The sequence below is a fragment of the Pinus tabuliformis genome, chromosome 1_1 (genome assembly GCF_031772625.1).
Source record: "Pinus tabuliformis cultivar Carrire ecotype Pingquan chromosome 1_1, CPIR1, whole genome shotgun sequence".
Lineage (NCBI taxonomy): Eukaryota > Viridiplantae > Streptophyta > Pinopsida > Pinales > Pinaceae > Pinus > Pinus tabuliformis.
In genome coordinates this window covers 940565327-940584907 of record NC_142297.1, presented here as the reverse complement: position 1 = coordinate 940584907, position 19581 = coordinate 940565327, and the positions used below count along the sequence as shown (strand labels likewise).

General features: G+C 36.0%; 1 protein-coding gene across 2 annotated transcripts in view; it reads right to left on the bottom strand.

The window, feature by feature from the left end:
• Positions 1-13055: 13055 nt before the first annotated feature.
• The window catches only part of CSTF64 (cleavage stimulating factor 64), a 186927-nt gene continuing 180401 nt past the window's right edge, over positions 13056-19581 (bottom strand). The window contains exons 7-11 of one of the 2 annotated variants that reach the window (XM_089393003.1): positions 14979-15014; positions 14331-14867; positions 14029-14127; positions 13514-13942; positions 13056-13430 (exon numbers count right to left, since the gene is read on the bottom strand). In XM_089393003.1, coding sequence (XP_089249129.1) covers positions 13287-13430; positions 13514-13942; positions 14029-14127; positions 14331-14867; positions 14979-15014 — 1245 coding nt within the window. In that variant the 3' untranslated portion in view covers positions 13056-13286. The remainder of the gene's footprint in view (positions 13431-13513; positions 13943-14028; positions 14128-14330; positions 14868-14978; positions 15015-19581) is intronic. The other variant, XM_089393004.1, reaches the window with a different exon arrangement.

Sequence of the window (19581 nt, the reverse complement as noted above, 5' to 3'; positions counted from 1 at the left end):
AAGCATATCTATATCAAGTACCACTATATCAGATATATGGTATAGAAAGGAGCAATGAGGCTCCAACACATTTTGACAGATGAGTAGATTGTAGACATTATAACTAAGCCTTTTATGAAAGCGAAGTTATTATTCTTCAAAGAGAAGCTTGGAGTGCAGGATAATGTATCCCTCCCTGAGAGGGAACACTGTTGATCAAAAACACTAAACATATCCTCTTCCCTAGTCTTTTGACTAGCCATGGACTTAGTTGGGGGGCGAATGAGCAATGAGGTTCCTAGGTGTGAGGGTACTCCTTGAAGCCATGGACCTGGATGAGTACAAGCCCTAGTATGCATCCTAACCACAAGTCACCTTCATGTCTTTATTGACTAAGGGCCATATTGGGATGGTTAAGCTTTCCAACATTTCCACCCATCTAGCCAGTGGGTGAGGAGACTTGGTTTTGTGTGATATTTACCAAAGTCAGATGCCACTACCATGGACTTGGTTAAGGTAAATTGATCTCCCTAAGTACTGGATGGAGGTGTTCTACCACTTGATCATAGAGGATCAGTCAGTGGACATAGTGTTCATCTAATCTTTAGCAAGGTCCATTTATGATTGCCATGGAATTGGTTGTGGTAAATCGATCTCCCCTATTATCAGACTAAATTATTCTTCTTCTTCTATGGATCAAGAAATCATTGTTCAACTAAGATGAGATCTATGATATACTCCTTTAGGTCATGGAGCTTTACCTCGAGACCATAGGGTGTGTGTGATATTTGCCAAGGTCATATATTACTGCCATGGACTTCGTTGTGGTAAATTGATCTCCCCTATCATCGACTGTGGATCATTATTTTCAATGAGATGAGCTGAGACTAGATGAACTTATGTCATGATGAGACATATACATCTAATATGAGACTTATGGTGTAGCTAGAAATTCCTCCCTAGCTGAGAGGGACTGTTGAAAGTTGGCAGCTATGGTCGTAATTTCATCATCAAAATGACAAGGAAAATTCATAACTGTGGGTTTGTCCAAGTCGTCCTTAAGACCATCAAGTCGGCCCCACAGTGGAAAAGGGTCCTCCTAAGACACATAAATAGACCTTTCGTTGACCTCAATTGGAGCATCTCACATCACACCAATCTCATCTAAAATCATAAAGCAAGTTCACATGTGCGAAGAAGGGAGGATATTTTTTGTTTGGCCGAGATCTAACTTTTTATTATGTTTTTCCTGTGTTGACTAGCGATGAATTTCTTTCACTTGGGTTATTTTCTACTACTTTGACCGAGCTCCTAGTTTGTGGTTGAAGGCCAAACTTTGAAGGAGGCTTTGACTTTGTTTGACCGCACTATTCTCGACACATTGACTAAGGTTGACCATAGGCCAACTCTCTCCTTTGACATAAAATTACAGGAACTATTTGACCAAGACTTTGATTGTTGAAAGAGGTTGAAATTGCAGGGATACATTGACCATTTTTTACTGAAGATATTTTCTCTTTTAGGTCATGGGTTTGATCGGGAAACCATGGTTTATGGTTGGAGAGATTGGCCATGTTAGCATTGAGGTCTGGATTTCTCTCTCAGTTAGTGGGGTTCCAACCATATTGCCATCGGGTTTGGATAGTGGGTTTATATTTTGCATTATGGAATTAGTCAGATATTTACCATTCAATGACATGTGATGACATTTGGGAATAGTAGATGGGCCCCAGGTTTCACCATGGGTTAGGTGGGGTTCCTAACATGCCTCCAAGTGACCACTTGTTGAGCTAGTGAACTAGAACTATTGGGTGACTAATTATTCCTTTGATGATAATGTGGAGATGCTCTCCTCGTGGTTTTATTGTTGAACATGAGGTAGATGAATTCATCAACATAGATGAGTTCATTCAACCTTTTCTTGGAATAGAGATTTTTTCAACAAGAGAACACCTGAGGAATTCACTATGAATGCCTCCCTAGATAAGAGGGAGTGTTAGATTTTTGTAGCTATGGCCGGTCTTCATAATTGTTCTATCCCTCCAAAATAAAATGAAATGACAAATATGAATTGTGTCTCCAAGTGCTCCAAAAGAAATAAAACTTCCTCCAAAAATGTAAGGTTGACTTCTCCATAAGCTCATGATGGTTCATCCCAGTAAACACACCACTTGGGGCATTGCTGATCACTATAACTAGACCATTCATCCTCTCCATTTGGGAAAAATTTCGAATCACAAAATACATCTTTTGAGGTAGAATTTTGGACTTATCAGAGGTAGTATAAGAGGATGAATATAATGTAGAGTTAGAAGACAAATTTCAAGTAGACCAATATTTCAGGCCGAGGCCAAAATTTTAGGAGGCTGAAGTTTTAAGAGGTCAAAGTTGTCTCTATTTGACCAAGTTTTACTTAGGTTTGGTTACTAATCAGTTTGACTTTTTTTTTTAACTAGGAAAACATATTGTATCTCTTATTGAAATGGACAAATTCTCTAAGAAAAGGTTGCTAGATTTTTCCCTTGGTTTGGTGTGTTCCCAACATAAATTTCATGTACCTTTTCTTTTGTTGTCTCTCTATGTTTCTACTATTATTATTATATTAATGTTGAAGATTTCCTATGTATAATTGCTTAATGGTGAAGTGGAACAATATAAATAATGAAGAAATCATTAGAAGTAATTATTAGTCTAAGAAATCATAATAAATCAACAATCACAACCTTTATTTGTTACTCGTACTTGACACATGTACTTAATGATGGAAAAACCATCTTATTGTATGTAGTTTTTGAAGAACTAGTAGAACCTACTGATCATATTGTGCATGCATGGGGTATTGGTTGGATTACATAAAAACAATGTTTTTATTTTTTGACAATATTTCTTTACTAGCATTAAATCACTTTCAACTTCAACATTCTATCATCCACTGTCATTTGTTTGCAAATTATTTTTGGTCAACATTGTGGCATTTTAATTTCTATGTTGACTACTTCTGCATATGATATTTCACAATTAGATTTGGTTTTCCTTGTGTTTTGTCTGACCAACCCTTAAGAGGTTCATGCAAAAGTGTTTTTTGGAGGCTATACTTTTGAAGTAGGGGACCATGTTTTTATTGTGAATTCTGAAGAGATTAGTGTGAAGGTTTTGTTGAATTTTCAAGATTTTATAGATTGATAATTACTTCCAATGATTCTTAAACCAATCAAGCTTATACCACATTCATCATTGAGTAATTATACAATAAGATATTCAATAGTAAAACATTAATGATAGTAGATACAACTAAACACAAGAGACAAAATTTATCCAGGTAAAACCCCAAACCAGGGGAAAAACCAACAACCTTTTCTTCGAGAAATTTGTCCAAAACAATAAGTAATATAATTTGAATTCCAGTCAAAACAAACCAAAATGAATAGTAACCAAACCCAGGTCAAACATGGTCAAACTTCCCTCAATTAACCTTAGAATTTGGCCTTCCTTGGATAATTAGGTCTACCTCAGATTTCATCCTTCTTTTGTCTCCCGCATATGAATATAAGTGATATGAATCATGCCTTAGATGATCTGAATTGGATTCTCAAATAGAGAGGAAGAATGCTAATATATAGGTGTTGAATGAGTCAAGTTTGTGTGTCCTTTCTCTGGGACCGACTTGAAGTTAACCTTACATTTGGAGGCAAAATTTCAAAGTAAAAATTCAAACTTTCTTCTTTTGAGGCAGACTAGGAATCCACATATATATATTTATCATTTCTTAAATATTTGGAAGGATAAAACTTGATTATGAAGACCGACCATAGCTACAAAGTTCAACACTCCCTCTTACCTAGGGAGATATTCATAATGACTTCAACATATGTTCTTTTGTTGAAAATTTCTCTATTCCAAGAAAAGATTGAATGAGGTAAACTATGTCGATGAATTCATCCACCTCATGTTCAACACCAGAACCATGAGGAAAGCATGCATGCATCAGCATCAAAGTAGGAACTAGTCACCCACTAATCCTAGATCACCAACTTAACAAGTCGTCACTTGAAGACATGTCAGGAACGCCACCTGACCCATGGTGAAACCTAAGGCCCATTTACCATTCCCACATGTCGTCACATGTCATTGAATGTTAAATACCTACCCAATGCTATGAGGCGCAATCTCAACCCGCTAGCTAAACCCCATAGCAATATGGTCAAAACCCATGACCCAAGGAGAAATCAAGCCTTGATGCTCACTGGGCCAATCTCCTCAACCATAAACCATGGTTTCTCGGTCAAATCCAATTACCTAAGGGAGATTCTCTGGCCAAAGATGTTATAATATAATCATTCCCTTCAACCAAGGGAATCATTCTCAATCATTCCAAACTTGTCCCAGAAGTACCCCAACTTCATCCAGGGATAGAGGCTTTGTAAGAATGTCAACAACCAACTCGATCATAGCAATAAATAGGAGTTTCAACAAGACTGACCTCAAAACGTTTTCTTGAGATTTAGTAGTGTTTATATCCAAGATTCCCTTTGAATATGACGACAATTTGTCCTCTTGGCTCACACAACTCTATGTTCATTCCAATGTCCTTTCTTAACTCCCTTTAGCTCAAAGAAGAATTTCGTTGGTGAATCAGTCAGAGATGTATTCTTTGATTTCCATATTTATAAAGCTCTACCATATAAGTAATGGTATCATATCTCAGTCAATACATTCATACTCACAACAATGCAATGCAAGACATATCATTGTAGTACAAGGTATAAGGCATTAGCGACTTTCAAATCCAGGGCAACACCTTATTGAACTGATGTCAAAGGAAATGTCCTACACTAAACATTAATTTCAACCCACAGCGTACTTCAGTAAACCAAATATACTTTGTCCATCTCCCTTAGTCATCCAAATTCAGGGCTTATAATGATTTCGTAGCTTCTTCCAATACCAAGATGGTTTACATGCTACAAAGACCTTATAACATCTTCCTATGAGTATCAAAAAAGAAAAGAAAAAGAGCCATAGAGTCCCCATTCTTCACTTCATTTTGACTGCCTTGATGATATGCTACAAAGTCCAATAAGTGAATCTCAATCTAAGAAGCATATTTTTTTCTTTCGCAAAAATTATCAGCAAATTTTGTTTAATGTCCTAAGGCATCTTTTGCATACTTGACAAAGGCCCTTACATATTCATTGCATTAACAACTTCAAAGTAACACTTCAAAATTTTGAACACGCCTTGCAATTGTAATCAAAGCAAATATCCAAAACTTTAATCCAAATGGTATCAGTATAAGTGTATAGAACTCATTTTGTCCAACACTTTTTTTTGAAGGCCTTATTTGCCTAAAATCCAAACTCAACATTGTGATTGAGTTTATAATGTCTTCAAAACTCTTAAATAAAACATAATCTTCAAGTCTTATAGGGTTTACAAACCCTAAGACAACTAAGATCATAAAAATTTGTCATGTACAAACTCTCTTGTCAATTCATCCAAATCATAAGAGAATAAGAGCGTACCGTGGAGTCCTATTCTTCTACATATTATCCTTCAAACAACAAATGTTTCATCATGCCAACAAAACAATTGGAATAAAGATAAGATGTTCTAATGTCTTCCATAAAAGTCTTCCAAGAGAGCTAGCCCAATCAACCGAGGCAAGAAAACAATGTTTAAGCTAGGATCAACTATACTGCCCTTGACTCACAGGTAGGAATGAACACCTTGATTTTTCTCTCAACTTGAGTTTGCATTTTCAACCTTGTTTGAGATACTCAACTATGTTTCAGTGAGTGCTCACATTCCAAGGATTCAAAGAGGGACATCAAACCTCAAACTTCAGTAAAATTCTTATAGCTTTTTTGGCCTCTTTATATGTATGTATGCCCATGCCTCATACTTAGCATTGTGGTGTCCCATGAGCCAAACAATAGGCTTTGATGATGTATCTTTTATCAGTCCTTAGCCTAGAACAATAGCGCCTTCCACAATCTAACGGTTACAATCCACCTTGTTCAAGAAAAAATTTAGCAAACCTTATGCACAAGAGACAACTTGCTCACTTTTTGAGATTCCTCAGCCTTTGATGTTCAGACTAAGGCCCTTTTTGAATTTTGGCCTCCTATTTTGCCTCGACCTCCTATTTTTCCTAGGGCCTACCTTAGACAAGTTGAAACCTAGTTATGAGGACTTTTGGCCTTCCTAAGGCTTGGACTAAGGTTTTTCTTGGCCCTCCTGCGGTTGGGACTAAGGTCATTTGGTCCCCATTCTAGGGCTTTAACCCTTCTTCAAGCCTATTCAAAACCATTAAATACAAAGAGGGTTTGACTTTCACAAAAAATGTTTATTCTTGGACAAGGATGAGGGCATTGTGATCTTCCTTTCAATCGTTTATGGCTTTAGTTTTTCTTCTGGTTGTTCTATAACCTGAGCTCTGAAAACATTTTGAATTTTCTGGATTTTCTAGATTGATAATTACTTCTAATGATTCTTAAACCAATTCATCATTAAGTAATTATAAAAGAAAATCTTCAACAATAAAAAAATAATGACAGTAGAGACAACCAAGCATGAGACACAATTTATCCTAGTAAAACCCCAAACGAGGGGAAAACCCAACAACCTTTTCTTAGAGAAATTTTTCCAATTCGACAAGGAATACAATCTGAATTTTATAGTTAAAACAACTCAAACTTGCCAATAACCAAACCTAAGTAAAACTTGGTAAAACTGCCCTTCATTAGCCTAAAAAAATTGGCGATAGAGAATTAGGTTTGCCTCAGTTTTCCTCCTTTTATTCTTCTTCAGATCTGTCCTCCTTTTTTCTCCCACGTGTGAATAGAAGTGATATGAATTGTACCTCAGGTGATCAAAATTGGATTTCTCAAATGGAGAGGATGAAAGCCAATATATAGGTGTCGAATGAGTTTAATTGGTATGTCTTTTCATTGGGGTTGACTAGAAGCCGACCTTACATTTGGAGGAAAAAAATCATATTTTCTTTTTTTGAGGCCGACTAGGAATCCACATATATATTTATCATTTCTTAAATATTTGGAGAGCTAAAACTTGATTATGAAGACCAGCCATAAATACAAAATTCAACAGGTTTTGGAGGCTGCAATGCTAAAAATTGACACTCAATTAAGAGTTGTTTCTATGCCTTTTCATAGTTGAGGATTTGTCAACTTGATCATTGTTTTATTCCCTACCCAATTAAACATGAAAGAGGAGATTATAGTAATGTTTATCTAGCTCAACATTTTTAACCACCATCTTTTGCAAGCATGAATATCAAAACGGGTTGTAGGGATGTGATCCTTACTTGGTCACTATTGTTGCACAAACTAGTGGCCTTAGTTTGTAGGCTAAAGCTAGAAGGTACAACAACCATTTAGAACAAGGCCCACTATCACCACAACCTATGTCCTCTTATGTTCTCAGATTTTCACCAATGAGAGGAGTCCCAGTGACCCTCACTTTTGATTAGTATGTACATACTAGGGTTTGAAGTGAAGCAAGGATGGCTTATTCAATGGAAAGATTCAATTAAGGTGTGAGTTTTGGGAGGACATAAGATGACTTTCCATAATAAACCCCTTGAGAGAGAGACTATACGAGACCTAGGGTTGAGAGATACACTAAAATAAATTTTCATCCAAGGTCAAGATAGCTAAGAGAAAAGGTTTTCAATGATAAGCTATAACTTGTCAACCTTCAAGAAATCCACAAGTCAAAGTAGCTTCAAGGCTCCCACTTGGTACAAAGGCTAGGGAATTAATTATCTTGAGATTCAATTGTGAGAATGACCCCAAAATCAAACAATAGCTAGGGGAGACACCAATGCGGAAGCTTGTCCAATTAGTTTTACAAGATCTCACTCCTAGAGGATTTTGCACCAAGCCCTAGAGAGGCTAGCAATCCTTGAAGGGAAGAAGAAAAAGAGGAAGAAAAGGTGAAAGGAATGATGTCTCATTGAGGTATTATGATCACCAAGGATTTAAGACCAGTGCCTAATTATTGGGAAGATTAGTGTCAAAATAATCAAGACTCAAGAAACTTCGCTCTTCAAAGAGGCCTAAAGAAGTAGTTTCAGTCTCTACGGATACAACTACACAACAACTTTAGACTTTTATACTTCGATATGGAGTTTCAAGGATCCACATGCAAACAATCAACGAGGAACATTCATTCATTCTTTGTCCAATGAGTAACTCATGCAAAAATCTTCAATAGTTTCAATGATCCCATTAATTTGCATTAATTAGGGCACATAAATTCACCATAAGAAAATAATTGCATGCATTAGACTTCCATTAAAACATAAATATAGCATTATATTGCACTTACAAGACAAAGAAAAGTATATCCATCCACAATCTTGCCAACAAGAAGCTCCAAGAGAGAGTGAAATCTTTCCACACATTAAAATGCATTTATTCATCCAAATCATTCCACAAATTGTATGTCAAACACCTCTAATGAGAGGGCCAAAAAATCCCAAGTGTGATGTCCAAATACAAATGAAGTCTCTTTAATTTATATGAGCCTCTCACAAGTTTGATTTGGTCTAATTAGCTAATTAAGCCCCTAACAATATTTTAATGTGCAAATAACAACCCTTTTGGTGACCAGTCCAGTAAATAGCTATGAAAGTGAGTAATAAACCATCGGAAGGGGGCCGAAATAGTGCATAATGGAGTAGGAAGGGTCGTTGGAAGGCCAAAATGAGTCCTCTAAGGGCCATGATGAAGAGAAAGGCTCCAAAATTTATGATCAAGGGTGTGGCCCCTTGATTTCCAAGCAAAACATCTTGTGGTGCTCCCAAGTGGCTGTGGAGCATAATCCATGGTATCATGGGCCTCCAGTGGCTCAATAACAAGTCGATGCTCCATCAGTAAGGACTAGAAGATGATGCATGCCCTCCTATGTCTCTCCAGATGAGCCAAAACACCATCTGGACCCTGGATCATCTGCCAAGTCTAAGGTACAAATACGTGGTCGATTGGGCAACGTGGTCCAAGTGCATCATCCTCTCTAAATTGCTAGGGCTCAAACATAAATGTGTGGTGTTAAAGAAGCTCATGGTGTGGCAATCAATGCTCTGTTGTGGTGGAGGCCCATGGCTCTCAACACTCACTTTATAAGTATTATTATAATCCTTTCAGAGGGTTTGAATCATGTTTAGGGAGACCAAGTCCAAGATAAAGACCCACTTGCAATCTTGTATAAGATCCAATGTGTCTCCTTACCTTCCAGTACAACAATCCATTAGTGCAATTGAGTAAATAAGCTTGCTAATCAAGGACAAAAGTGGACACTTCATAACAACATGCCCTTCCAAATGGCCTTTAGAAGGTACAGGTGTTTCCTTGCTCGACAAGAGAGAATAAAAGACCCTATTAGGTGGATTCAACTTCAAATGGCAAGTGTCGTGTGAAATGATGATGGAATGGAGCAAGGATAGAGGGAAGGCTTTGTTGAAATATGTAACTAGGTTCGGTCTTCATAAATGTATTTGAGTCACAATGAAATGTACTTATCAAAAGAAGGAAGAAAATATTAGTATTATTATTATTATTATTATTATTATGACTTATTAAAGCATGAGTTTCATACTTGGGTCATCTTTTTTAGGTCAAAGTCCCCATTGAGCGCTTCTAGGATTTATTCTAATTCATTAGAGTCATTTTCCATTAAAATAGACCCTTTGTGAGCTTTCAAATTATGTAGAAAGAATTATTTTTTAGTCAAAAATAAATTTAGTCTCCTGTACACCAAGACGACCTCAAAAAGATCAAGTCGGCCTCAAGAAGGATAATTCAACCTCATTGGAAAGCTATATATACAAGGTAGTTCAAATTCATTTGGAGAAATTCACTCTCTGTCATAGTTCGATGTCCTGAAGTTGGAAGCTAGGAAATGTGAAGTTGAAGAAGGGCTAGAAAGGAGTTGTAAAAGAGTGCGAAATTTTGGAGGTAAGAAGAAGTCATCAAGATCAAAATTTTGGGCCATCTATCTCTCACTCAGGAGGAGTATCTAGGGAGATCGGTGTTTTTCTTTGTCTAGTCGAGGTGGTTGTTGTTGTTGCTACCAATTGTTGGGTCAAAGCTGCTACTACAAGTTGTGTTATTAAGTCCAAGTCGCTATTGAAGGGCTATCATGGGCGAGAAGGATTGAGGGAGGAAGTCTTTGTCTAGGTCAAGACTCTTGGATTATCTCGAGAAACTATTGAAGGAAGACTTGTTGACTGGGTTTTCCCCTATATATGGGTTTTGCCCTTATAGAGTGCCTACATCTTGTGTCTTGTGTTTTTGTGATATTTATGCGCACATAATTTGGTAATTGCTTGATGAAAGATAATATAACAAAGAAGTAAAATAATGCAACATATTTCACAAGTAATTATCAAGAAAGAGAAATCTAACTGTAATTCTACTAGCATTGATTTCTCAACAGGCTCCAAGCCACATGCCATAAGACAATGGTAGTTATGATAAGGAGTGCCACATCTTGGGTATATGAATGTAGAAGGGAGTAATCGTGTTACATGAGTTACCCCGATTTTCATTTTTCTATCTTTTTTCATATTCCTTTTGCTTCTTGTTGATTTTTCTTTCTTTTACCACTTGGGGCTCAAGAGGATGAGAGCATGATGTGTATGATGATGCAGAGATTAGTTGGTCAGTTCATCGCCCACCAGGGTTTGTGACAGAGCTCCTTAATGATGTAAAGGGCACTCGTAGGGGCCCTAGGAACCAGGGTGATGGGCATAGTGATAGGGGGTAGAGCTCATGTTGGGCTTATGCCCGCGTGCTAATTTTTTATGTCTCAACCATCTTTTGCATTTTGTGGTACATTTCTTGTTGTAAGCGACCAAATTATACTTTTAACATTCTTTTTTGCTACATCTACCTCTGGGGCATCACTCGAGTCCCAACCCAAAGTGTGGATAGGGGGAGAGGGAGGTTAACACCTTGTGGACCCAATGGACAAATGTGAACCCGAATAATAAAAGTTCGAAAAGGGGTTATAATGAGCGGAAGGGAGTGAGATATATTGTGTCAGGAAGTGGGACCACACAACCAAAATTAGGGTTTCCCATGTATTTCCACTCCTAAAGCTAGTGGCCAATAGAGAAGATCCCACAAGACTAGGACACAAGATTAACCACTAAGTTGGGACAAGGGAACAAGAGTAAAATCTAAGCTCATACTTTCTGTTGAATCCCCCCACTAATCCATGTCCAAATGTGCCCAAGAAAAACAAGCATAAACACCCAATAACATAATGAAAAGTCATACCTTTGGGGTTGGAACGCCCACCTTCAAACATAAGATCATAATAGATGATTGAAGGCACATAATGGTTTGCTCAAGTGGCAGAGAATAGTGGCACATCGAACTATTCGGTGGCTGCAAGGGGCTACTGGTTGTCAACTGAAGACAAATCTAGGAGAAAAATTCTCTTATAGGGGTCACTCATTGGTGGTGGGTAACAATCACATATGTAATCACTTTGTAATCTTTTTCACATTGCCCTTTTTTATCTAAGAAAAACTTTAGAGAGATGTTTGTTTAATGATAGTTGCACTGGACTTTGTGGTCTCTTAATGGTCATTAAAGTCCATTATGACTCGACCTGAGTGGGCAGTTATAACCCATATTAAAAGTTAGAAGGTGCCCTCGGTGTTCCCTCTTTGATGTGGTGGTTGAAAGGTGACCAAGTGCTCTATATTTAATGCAGTGATTAACTTAGATCTAAAAAGCAATACATATAAAAAAAATTGTAGCATTGTGAACATCATCTCAAATCTCATTCTTTATGGCAAAGTTTATTTGGCTTACACGGTTATCTGTACCCAATTCTAGGGTTGTTTGTTTATTTTGCATATGCATGTTTGGAGGCCATACTTTCCTTGTAGCTCTACATATATGTGTGATGCACCTTGATTTCAAAAATGGTATCCACATACTCACATTTCACTCTCATGTACCATGGTTTCAAAAATGGAATTCCATACCCACACTATGTGCATTGTGTGTGTGTGAGAGAGAGAGAGAGCATGTACACTCAAAATGATCACATCAATAGGGATTATCCTTTTTTGTGAGATAAAGTAGCTACTTGATCTTTTGTGATGATATTTGTTTGTGCATTCTTTGATTAAAGATTTCTTTATCTTTTAATATAAACACCTTTTGTGATGATATTTGTTTGTGCATTCTTTGATTAAAGATTTCTTTAACTCTTAATATAAACACCTTTTGTGATGATATTTGTTTGTAAATTCTTTGATTAAAGGTTTCTTTAACTTTTAATATAAACACAGATTGTATAGTGCTTTAATAGAGTGTTGCAAAAGTGTTGCAAACATCTTGATTTTATTATGGAAAAATCACAAAATCATGGTTTTTTGGCCTAGCTGATGTTAGCCAATTTTTACCGATATTTTCTCAATTTTTATGATTTTTTTATTTTCCAAACCCTTGCCGATTTGATCCCAATGCCAATGTTTGCAACATTGCTTTAATACAAAAAAAGGGGGCTCTACTAGTGTAGTGTCCTCATGCAGTGTCCACAAACATGACAAGAAGAAAGCTCCAAAAATATAGGCTGACTTAATCCAAAACACTTGCAGCCAAGATGGCTTAAGCCACAGCACTTGCAGCCAAACAACCACTACCTAAAAGTCCATGGTCCAAAGAGATCTATGGTATGTAGGACACAAATAGTTGTAAAATCTTCCTATAATGAATGTACTCTTCACTGAAGCATGTTCCCTAAGTATTACTCACCAATGATAATATCTAATAGCAAGCTTGAATGGTTCTAGTATGATTTGCGGAATAATATGATCTATTTGGTGGAAATGGTAATAAAATACGTTTGCAAACACCATATCAGGTAATATTTCTTTCTAATTTCAAACATTGTAAGGGATTTTACCAATCCTGCAACTCTAGTAGGACTATTTTGTTAAATACCACTGGCTTGGGCACAAATAGCAGATACTTGAGATGAGTCAAGGCAGCGTATGTCAAAATCCCGCTTTAAAATTTGTAGAGATGATATGCTATAGTGTTTAACCATTTTCAACTTTTCACCAAGGAAAATAACCATTATTTTTTCACAATTGTATCACTGTTCCTTCTACATGATAGTAAGGTCAACAAATGGGAACAGAAATAAAAATTGTTTTACAATTTAAGGCACTTGAAAATGGTGTACTACAACTAGCATCATTCCTTCGCAAGTCTTTATTCAGCGGTTGTGTGGATTTGAGTTACATAAAGTAACATGACTTAATAAGGAACACCTTGTGTCAATATCATCTGCTGCAACATAAGTACTTGTTGTTGCTGCTCAGGCGGCAAAGCATTTATCTGTTCTGGAGTAAGACTCTTCACTTGTTGCAGTAATAAAAGTTCTTCTTGAGTAAGTGGAGCCTGAAAGAAAAAAAAAGTAATGTCAGGACCAAAAAGGATTTTTCCAAAAATAATTCAAATATAAAGAATAATCCATGATGTACCCCATGGGATGCAGGCTGTTGCAGTTGTGACATCCCTTCAACAGATGTTTGGCTGGGCCCTTGAGAATGAACAAGGCTAGTTCCTACTCCACTGTCTGAAGACCTAGAAGCAATCCCACCATTTCCACCACCTGCAGCTGTGTAGACCTTGCTTCCATCTTCTATAATAGGTAACCCTGCAGAAGTAGATGCAACTGTTGCCAAGTCCCCACAAGCACCACCAGCTGATTGTGGGAACTGAGACCAAGATACATCAGGAACGCCACCCAATCCTTGAACCAAATTAGATCCTCTTCCCAGTTGGAGTGCACCCTCAATGCCTAAATTTATGAGGCCAGCATTGCTTGGATAGTTGCTTGGGCCTGTACTTGAGTGAGTTGCATCAGAACCTACATGTAGAGCCGTGCCAACTGTACTACCAGATCCCATCTGCAAAAAGACAAAATCTAAGGTGTTTCAGATTGCCAATTGGAAAAGAAAATTTTCAATTGAACTGTTGTTTAGAACCCACTTACCTGATAAGACTGCTGTGGAGGTGGTAGATTGCGCAGTGGAGGTTGGTTGTGTTTCTGGAAAGGAATCGCCAAGGTATTCTGGGGATGGTTTCCTGACTGCTACCAAAAGAGTATCATTTCAAACAGCTGAAAAAATCATGACAAGGTAGACCCTAAATATGACAAACTAATGTGAAGGGGTTCCTCTTCTACACAGTTTGTTAATGACATCAAGTCTGAGGATGTAACAGTACTATGTATAGCTCACCGCTCCCCTTAATTAACTGAATGAAAACGGTATCTAATGAAAATAACTGTCATACCTGAAAAGGTGCCTGTGATGGCAGTTGGTGTGGCACACTTGATGGTTTGAACGCCATATTCTGAGTTGGTTGATTTTGCACCTGGCCTGCAGGTGGAAGAGATTGCAACAATGGCCTTGGTTGCTGTGGCAGTGGTGGTTGATGTAGACTCCCCAGGCTTGGCTGGTTGGAAGGTTGTTGAGGCTGACCTGAAAGAAGAGGAGGAACTTGAGACTGTACTGTGCGTGGGGGAGACTGCATTGGCGGTTGTACTGGCAAATTCAAACTTTGAGATGCCGATTGTAGAGACTGCAATATTGTCTGTGGCACTTGAGGTTGAGTTGGTTGGATAACCTGAATTGAAGACTGCACTGGAGGTGGTTGCATTAACTGTTGCATTGGAATGTTTTGGGATTGAGATTGCTGTAACAATTGGACCTGACTGTGCTGCCCAACCTGCATCTGGGTTTGCTTCCCAGGTTGAATCTGATTTTGTGCTAAACGCATCTGACCCTGTTGACCAGACTGTATTGAAGGATCTGGCCGGAAGTTGGGCAACTGCAAATGTGCCATTCATAACATTTATTAACTTATAGGAACTATATACTCCTTTTAAAAGAAATTCTATAGTCAATGATATACTAAAAATTAATAGAAAATTGAAAATACCATTTGTGGGGTCACCACTCCAAGCATTATCTGTGCCTGAAATATTCAGAGAAACAAAACAATTCAGTTGAGATAGCAGAATGAGTAACACATGAAAAAGAAACTGAAGTGAACAAGTTCCTTCTTAAGATTAATTACTCCAAAAAACTCGGAATATCAAATTATCCATTAAGGATATAAATATTATATTAAATATGTGAATAAGAATAAGAATGAATAACGAGAGGCTTGCTTATATACCAAGCAAGTGTCTCTTCATGAAGAGTCATGTCCTATTAGACATGCCTGTTCAACCTAATTACTAGCTTAACTAACTATTATTTATGATTATTATCTTTTAGATTATATTTATATTATTTATATATTTTATTCGTTACATTGCCTCCTTTTTCAAAAAGCTTTGTCCTCAAAGCTTGTCGATGAAAAAACGCTTGATCTCTTTTTCGGCTTTGAAAGTCTTTCTCTCTTGGAACAGTCATCTTCATCGATACAAGCTGATATGATCTTCTTAGTGACAAACAAAATTGTCGCACTGAGAAGGGATCAAACCATCCTAGATTAATCTTCTGTATAGCATTCTGATCACTAAAACTTTGTAACGACTTGTCCTCGTAGCACTGGGTTGAGGTTACATTACTCTTTTTTGGAACATTAGTTTGTTGTTTCGGTTCTGACTGGTTCAAATATGTAGCATGGTTGATTCATCTGTTCTCATGATTTGGATGTCGATATGGAACTTTTTTTGTTTGATTTTTCCTTACTGGGCATGTTCCAATTTTTATATTTTCTTCTAGCGAAGATGTTGTTGAGTTGGTTATGAAACATTCACTGGGGATGTTCATTGTTTGAACCAGTGTTGAAAATATCAGTATTGGCAAAATATCGGCGAGGGTCCAGAAAATATCTTATCGGCAATATCGGCGAAAATATCGGCAAAATATAGGCAAATATCAACAAGCATAAAAAATAATTTTTTCAAATTTTTAAATATAGCCGATATTTTCAAAATATCGCGATATTTTGCCGATATTTGCCGATATTTTGAAAATATCGCGATATTATCAAAACAGAAAATATCGCGATATTTTCTCGGCGATATATCGTTTTGCCGAAAATATCGCGATATTTTCGAATATCGCCGATATTATCAACAGTGGTTTGAACTGCAACATCCAAGCGCGTGTTTTCTTCAACTTGCTCGTCTTCTTCCTGAGTTGTGACATCCACTGAATCGATATTTGTTGTTTTGTCATCAACTTGAATTCCTACATTTGATACTTCCTTCTTGATAAGTTGTTAGACTTGGCTTTCTAATGACTTCTTATTCTTCTTAAGTTTCTTAATTTGTGTCAACAATTTTTCGCTATGGTTTTTAAATCGAGAAACTTCCTCATTTTTGTCAACATTGATTTTGTCAATTTCTTTTTGCATATTTTGTAATACCTTTTTACCTTCTTGAGACATTACTTTTGAAATATCTGAGATATCTTCTGGTGTTACTGAATTTGGTTTTAGTGTAAAATCTTCAAGTGTTATTTTCTTTTTCTTGTAAGAAAATGTTAAAAACTTCTTCTTTGTATTTAGAATAAAGGAACCTAGAGTTTCCATCCAAGGTAACCCCAAAATGATGTCACTATCAATATCGCTATCGAAAAAACATAAGGTTTTCATGGTGAATTTTGAGGTAAAAGTATAATCTCCAATATGTAGGTGTAAATTGCTTATGTCATATTGTTTGTCATATTCGCCAAAAATATTCTTTTCAACTATATTTGATTCAGGAATCACCAATTGGTTAGCACATTTAGGACTAACATAATTACTTTTTTCAGCAGGACTGATAGTAATTATAATATCTAGGACTGATAGTGATTATGATATCTCTTCCTGCGAGCGATCCTTTGATTTTAAATAATGTATCAACACTTTTACTAAAGGCTTTAGGAAACCTTTCATTACTAGTCTCCATTTTACTCTTTAAATATTAAATACCTTTTCAAATCACTCTTTTTTTTATAATAATTTTTTTTATATATAAAACTTTTTTTCTTTTTAATTTTATATATTCTCTTAATTTATAAAATATATTTCCACTTCTCTCTTATAAAAATCTATATATATATATATATATATATATATATATATATATATTCTCTTCTTCTTCTTCTTCTTCTTCTTTTCACTCTTTTAATAAATTTTTTTATATAATAATAATTTTATTTTTATATATAATTATAAATTACATATATTATATAATTTTAATTTATATATATTATAAAATTATAATTATATAAAATTTATATATACTTTTTTGAGACCCACTTTTCCTTTTATATGTAACTATATAAGGCTTATATAGTATCTTTTTTTATAATTATAATAATATTTTTTTCCGAAAATTTGAATGAGTCGTGACTAAAAGTTCATGGAAAAACCAAGTAAACCACAGGGACACCATTGGCAGAATTTATATGATGATAATGGGGAGCAAACATATATACAAGTGCGCACCAGTTTCCTCTAGCTAGTCCTACAAATAATAGGCATTGACCACAATGGCCAATCCATGTTTACAACGTGTTGTCGCACAGAATGTCCAGGCACCGTGATAACAACTCAGATCGGGGGCTATCACCTTGCTCCCCAATCTCTACATTTAAATTGTCTCCCTACAACAGACTAAGCGGGGTGGACCCTACGGAAATGGAATGAAAGAGGACTAGTTGGGAACCAACCAGTCCAGGAGACACAGTTGAGCAACCAAATACTTTTAGATCTAGCAAGACTAAAATGATTCAATTTATACAATTGATACTAGTGCCTTGTGGAGTCAACTATCTTGCTAAGAAATTTAAGACCAAGTACATGATGGACAACTGCTGCTAAGGAAAATATTATTATGATGAAAAGAGATGCAAGATGCGATTAGCAAAGGGATGAGTGAGTAGTCTTGAGGTATGATCATTTAAAACTTAAGTACTTAGTATTGATTAACTTTATGACAAGATTACTTAATGAAATGAAGAGACAATTTTATACAAGACAAAGTGCCAAATATCTCAATTGCCAATAAGATACACGAGATATATGCTCTTAAAGAAAGATCACTAATACGCCAAAAAACCACAAGCCAATAATGATATTAATGTTAAGAAAGAGGATTAGAGCATTTATCCAATTTATGCTTCAATGACAATTACTTGAAAATTCCAAAACTACTTAAGAGATATTCAAATAGCCCAAGTTTTCTATTAGATCCAAATTGAATGCAAGCCTTTACAATGATACTTAGCTCAATAGATTTCAAAATATTTACCATCCACCAAACAAGAAAACCTTTGGGCAATTTAAAATATTAGACTTCTCTATTCCAAGTGTGTGAAATTAATTTCCTTTAGGCAATGAGCTTATGTGTTTGTGATTCAGAAAGTCAGAAAATAAGAGTTTAAACTTGGATTTTATTGCCAATAATTGTACCAAAAATTTGTTGACCTGAACTTATGCAAACAGTCATCCAAAAGCAGTTATTTTCAAAGATTAGATTTAGGACAACAGCGAATTCTCTAATGACAGCAGTAAAATTAAAATGCCAAACATGTCAAACAAATTCTAAATTGTGTTATAAACTCAAATCACTTGAAATTTCAGAATTTGATCTATGGCAGCGAATATGTTTTAGTGACAAAAAACGAGCAGCAGAAAGGACTCTTTAATAGCAAGGAAATGCTTGTTACAATCAAGAAGATCACCCTTCAAGATTCTTATGATAGTTACTTCTACAATGATATTAAAACTCTTAACATTTAGAGAATTGTTTTTTAGGACAGCAACAAACAAATGTTATGACAACAGCAATATAACAATGAAAACAGTAAGGTATAAATGCTATTTTTATACCAAAAAATTCTGAAAATTTTCCAAACTTGCCCACATGAATTATCAAAAAATTTCAGCCTATTATGATGTGATTTCCAGAATTATATCAGATTTGATATACTTATTATAGTCAGCAATTAAAATATGAAATAAGCTTAATGATGGATTCCCAACTCAAGAAATTAATTCCTTAATGTATTAGACAACTTAGGAACTGATTTTAAGCTAACCCACATGAAATTTTGCCACCATTAAAAAGGTATATGATCGTTGTAGCAAGCAGTGAGAAAAAATAGGATTTAGTGATCAAACCCTTAGGCCCTAGGCCCTGAAGATCACTTGCCCAAGTTGCCAAAAGAAATTTAAAACCTGAAACACATTTTTTACCAATTTTTTTGCAAAAAATCACCAATGATCAGCTTCAAAAAATTAAATATTTAGATCAGAAATGGAACAAGGGGAATCTAGGGCCAACGAGGGCTAGCACTAGGCCCAATAGGGCTAGAGTTGGGCTAGGAGAAGTCAGATCTGGGCTTAAAACCCCCAAAACTTGAAACTTTTTTTTCTAAAAAAATTATTTTGCTTCAGATCTTCAAATTTGTTGCAAAATCTTTAATGGTTGGCCCTGCAAAAATATTTGGGACAAGATCTTGCCCTTCAGGGCCTAGATCTTTCTTAAAACCCCCATATCTCCCTAAAAACTCTCAAATCTAAAAATTTCCTGGGA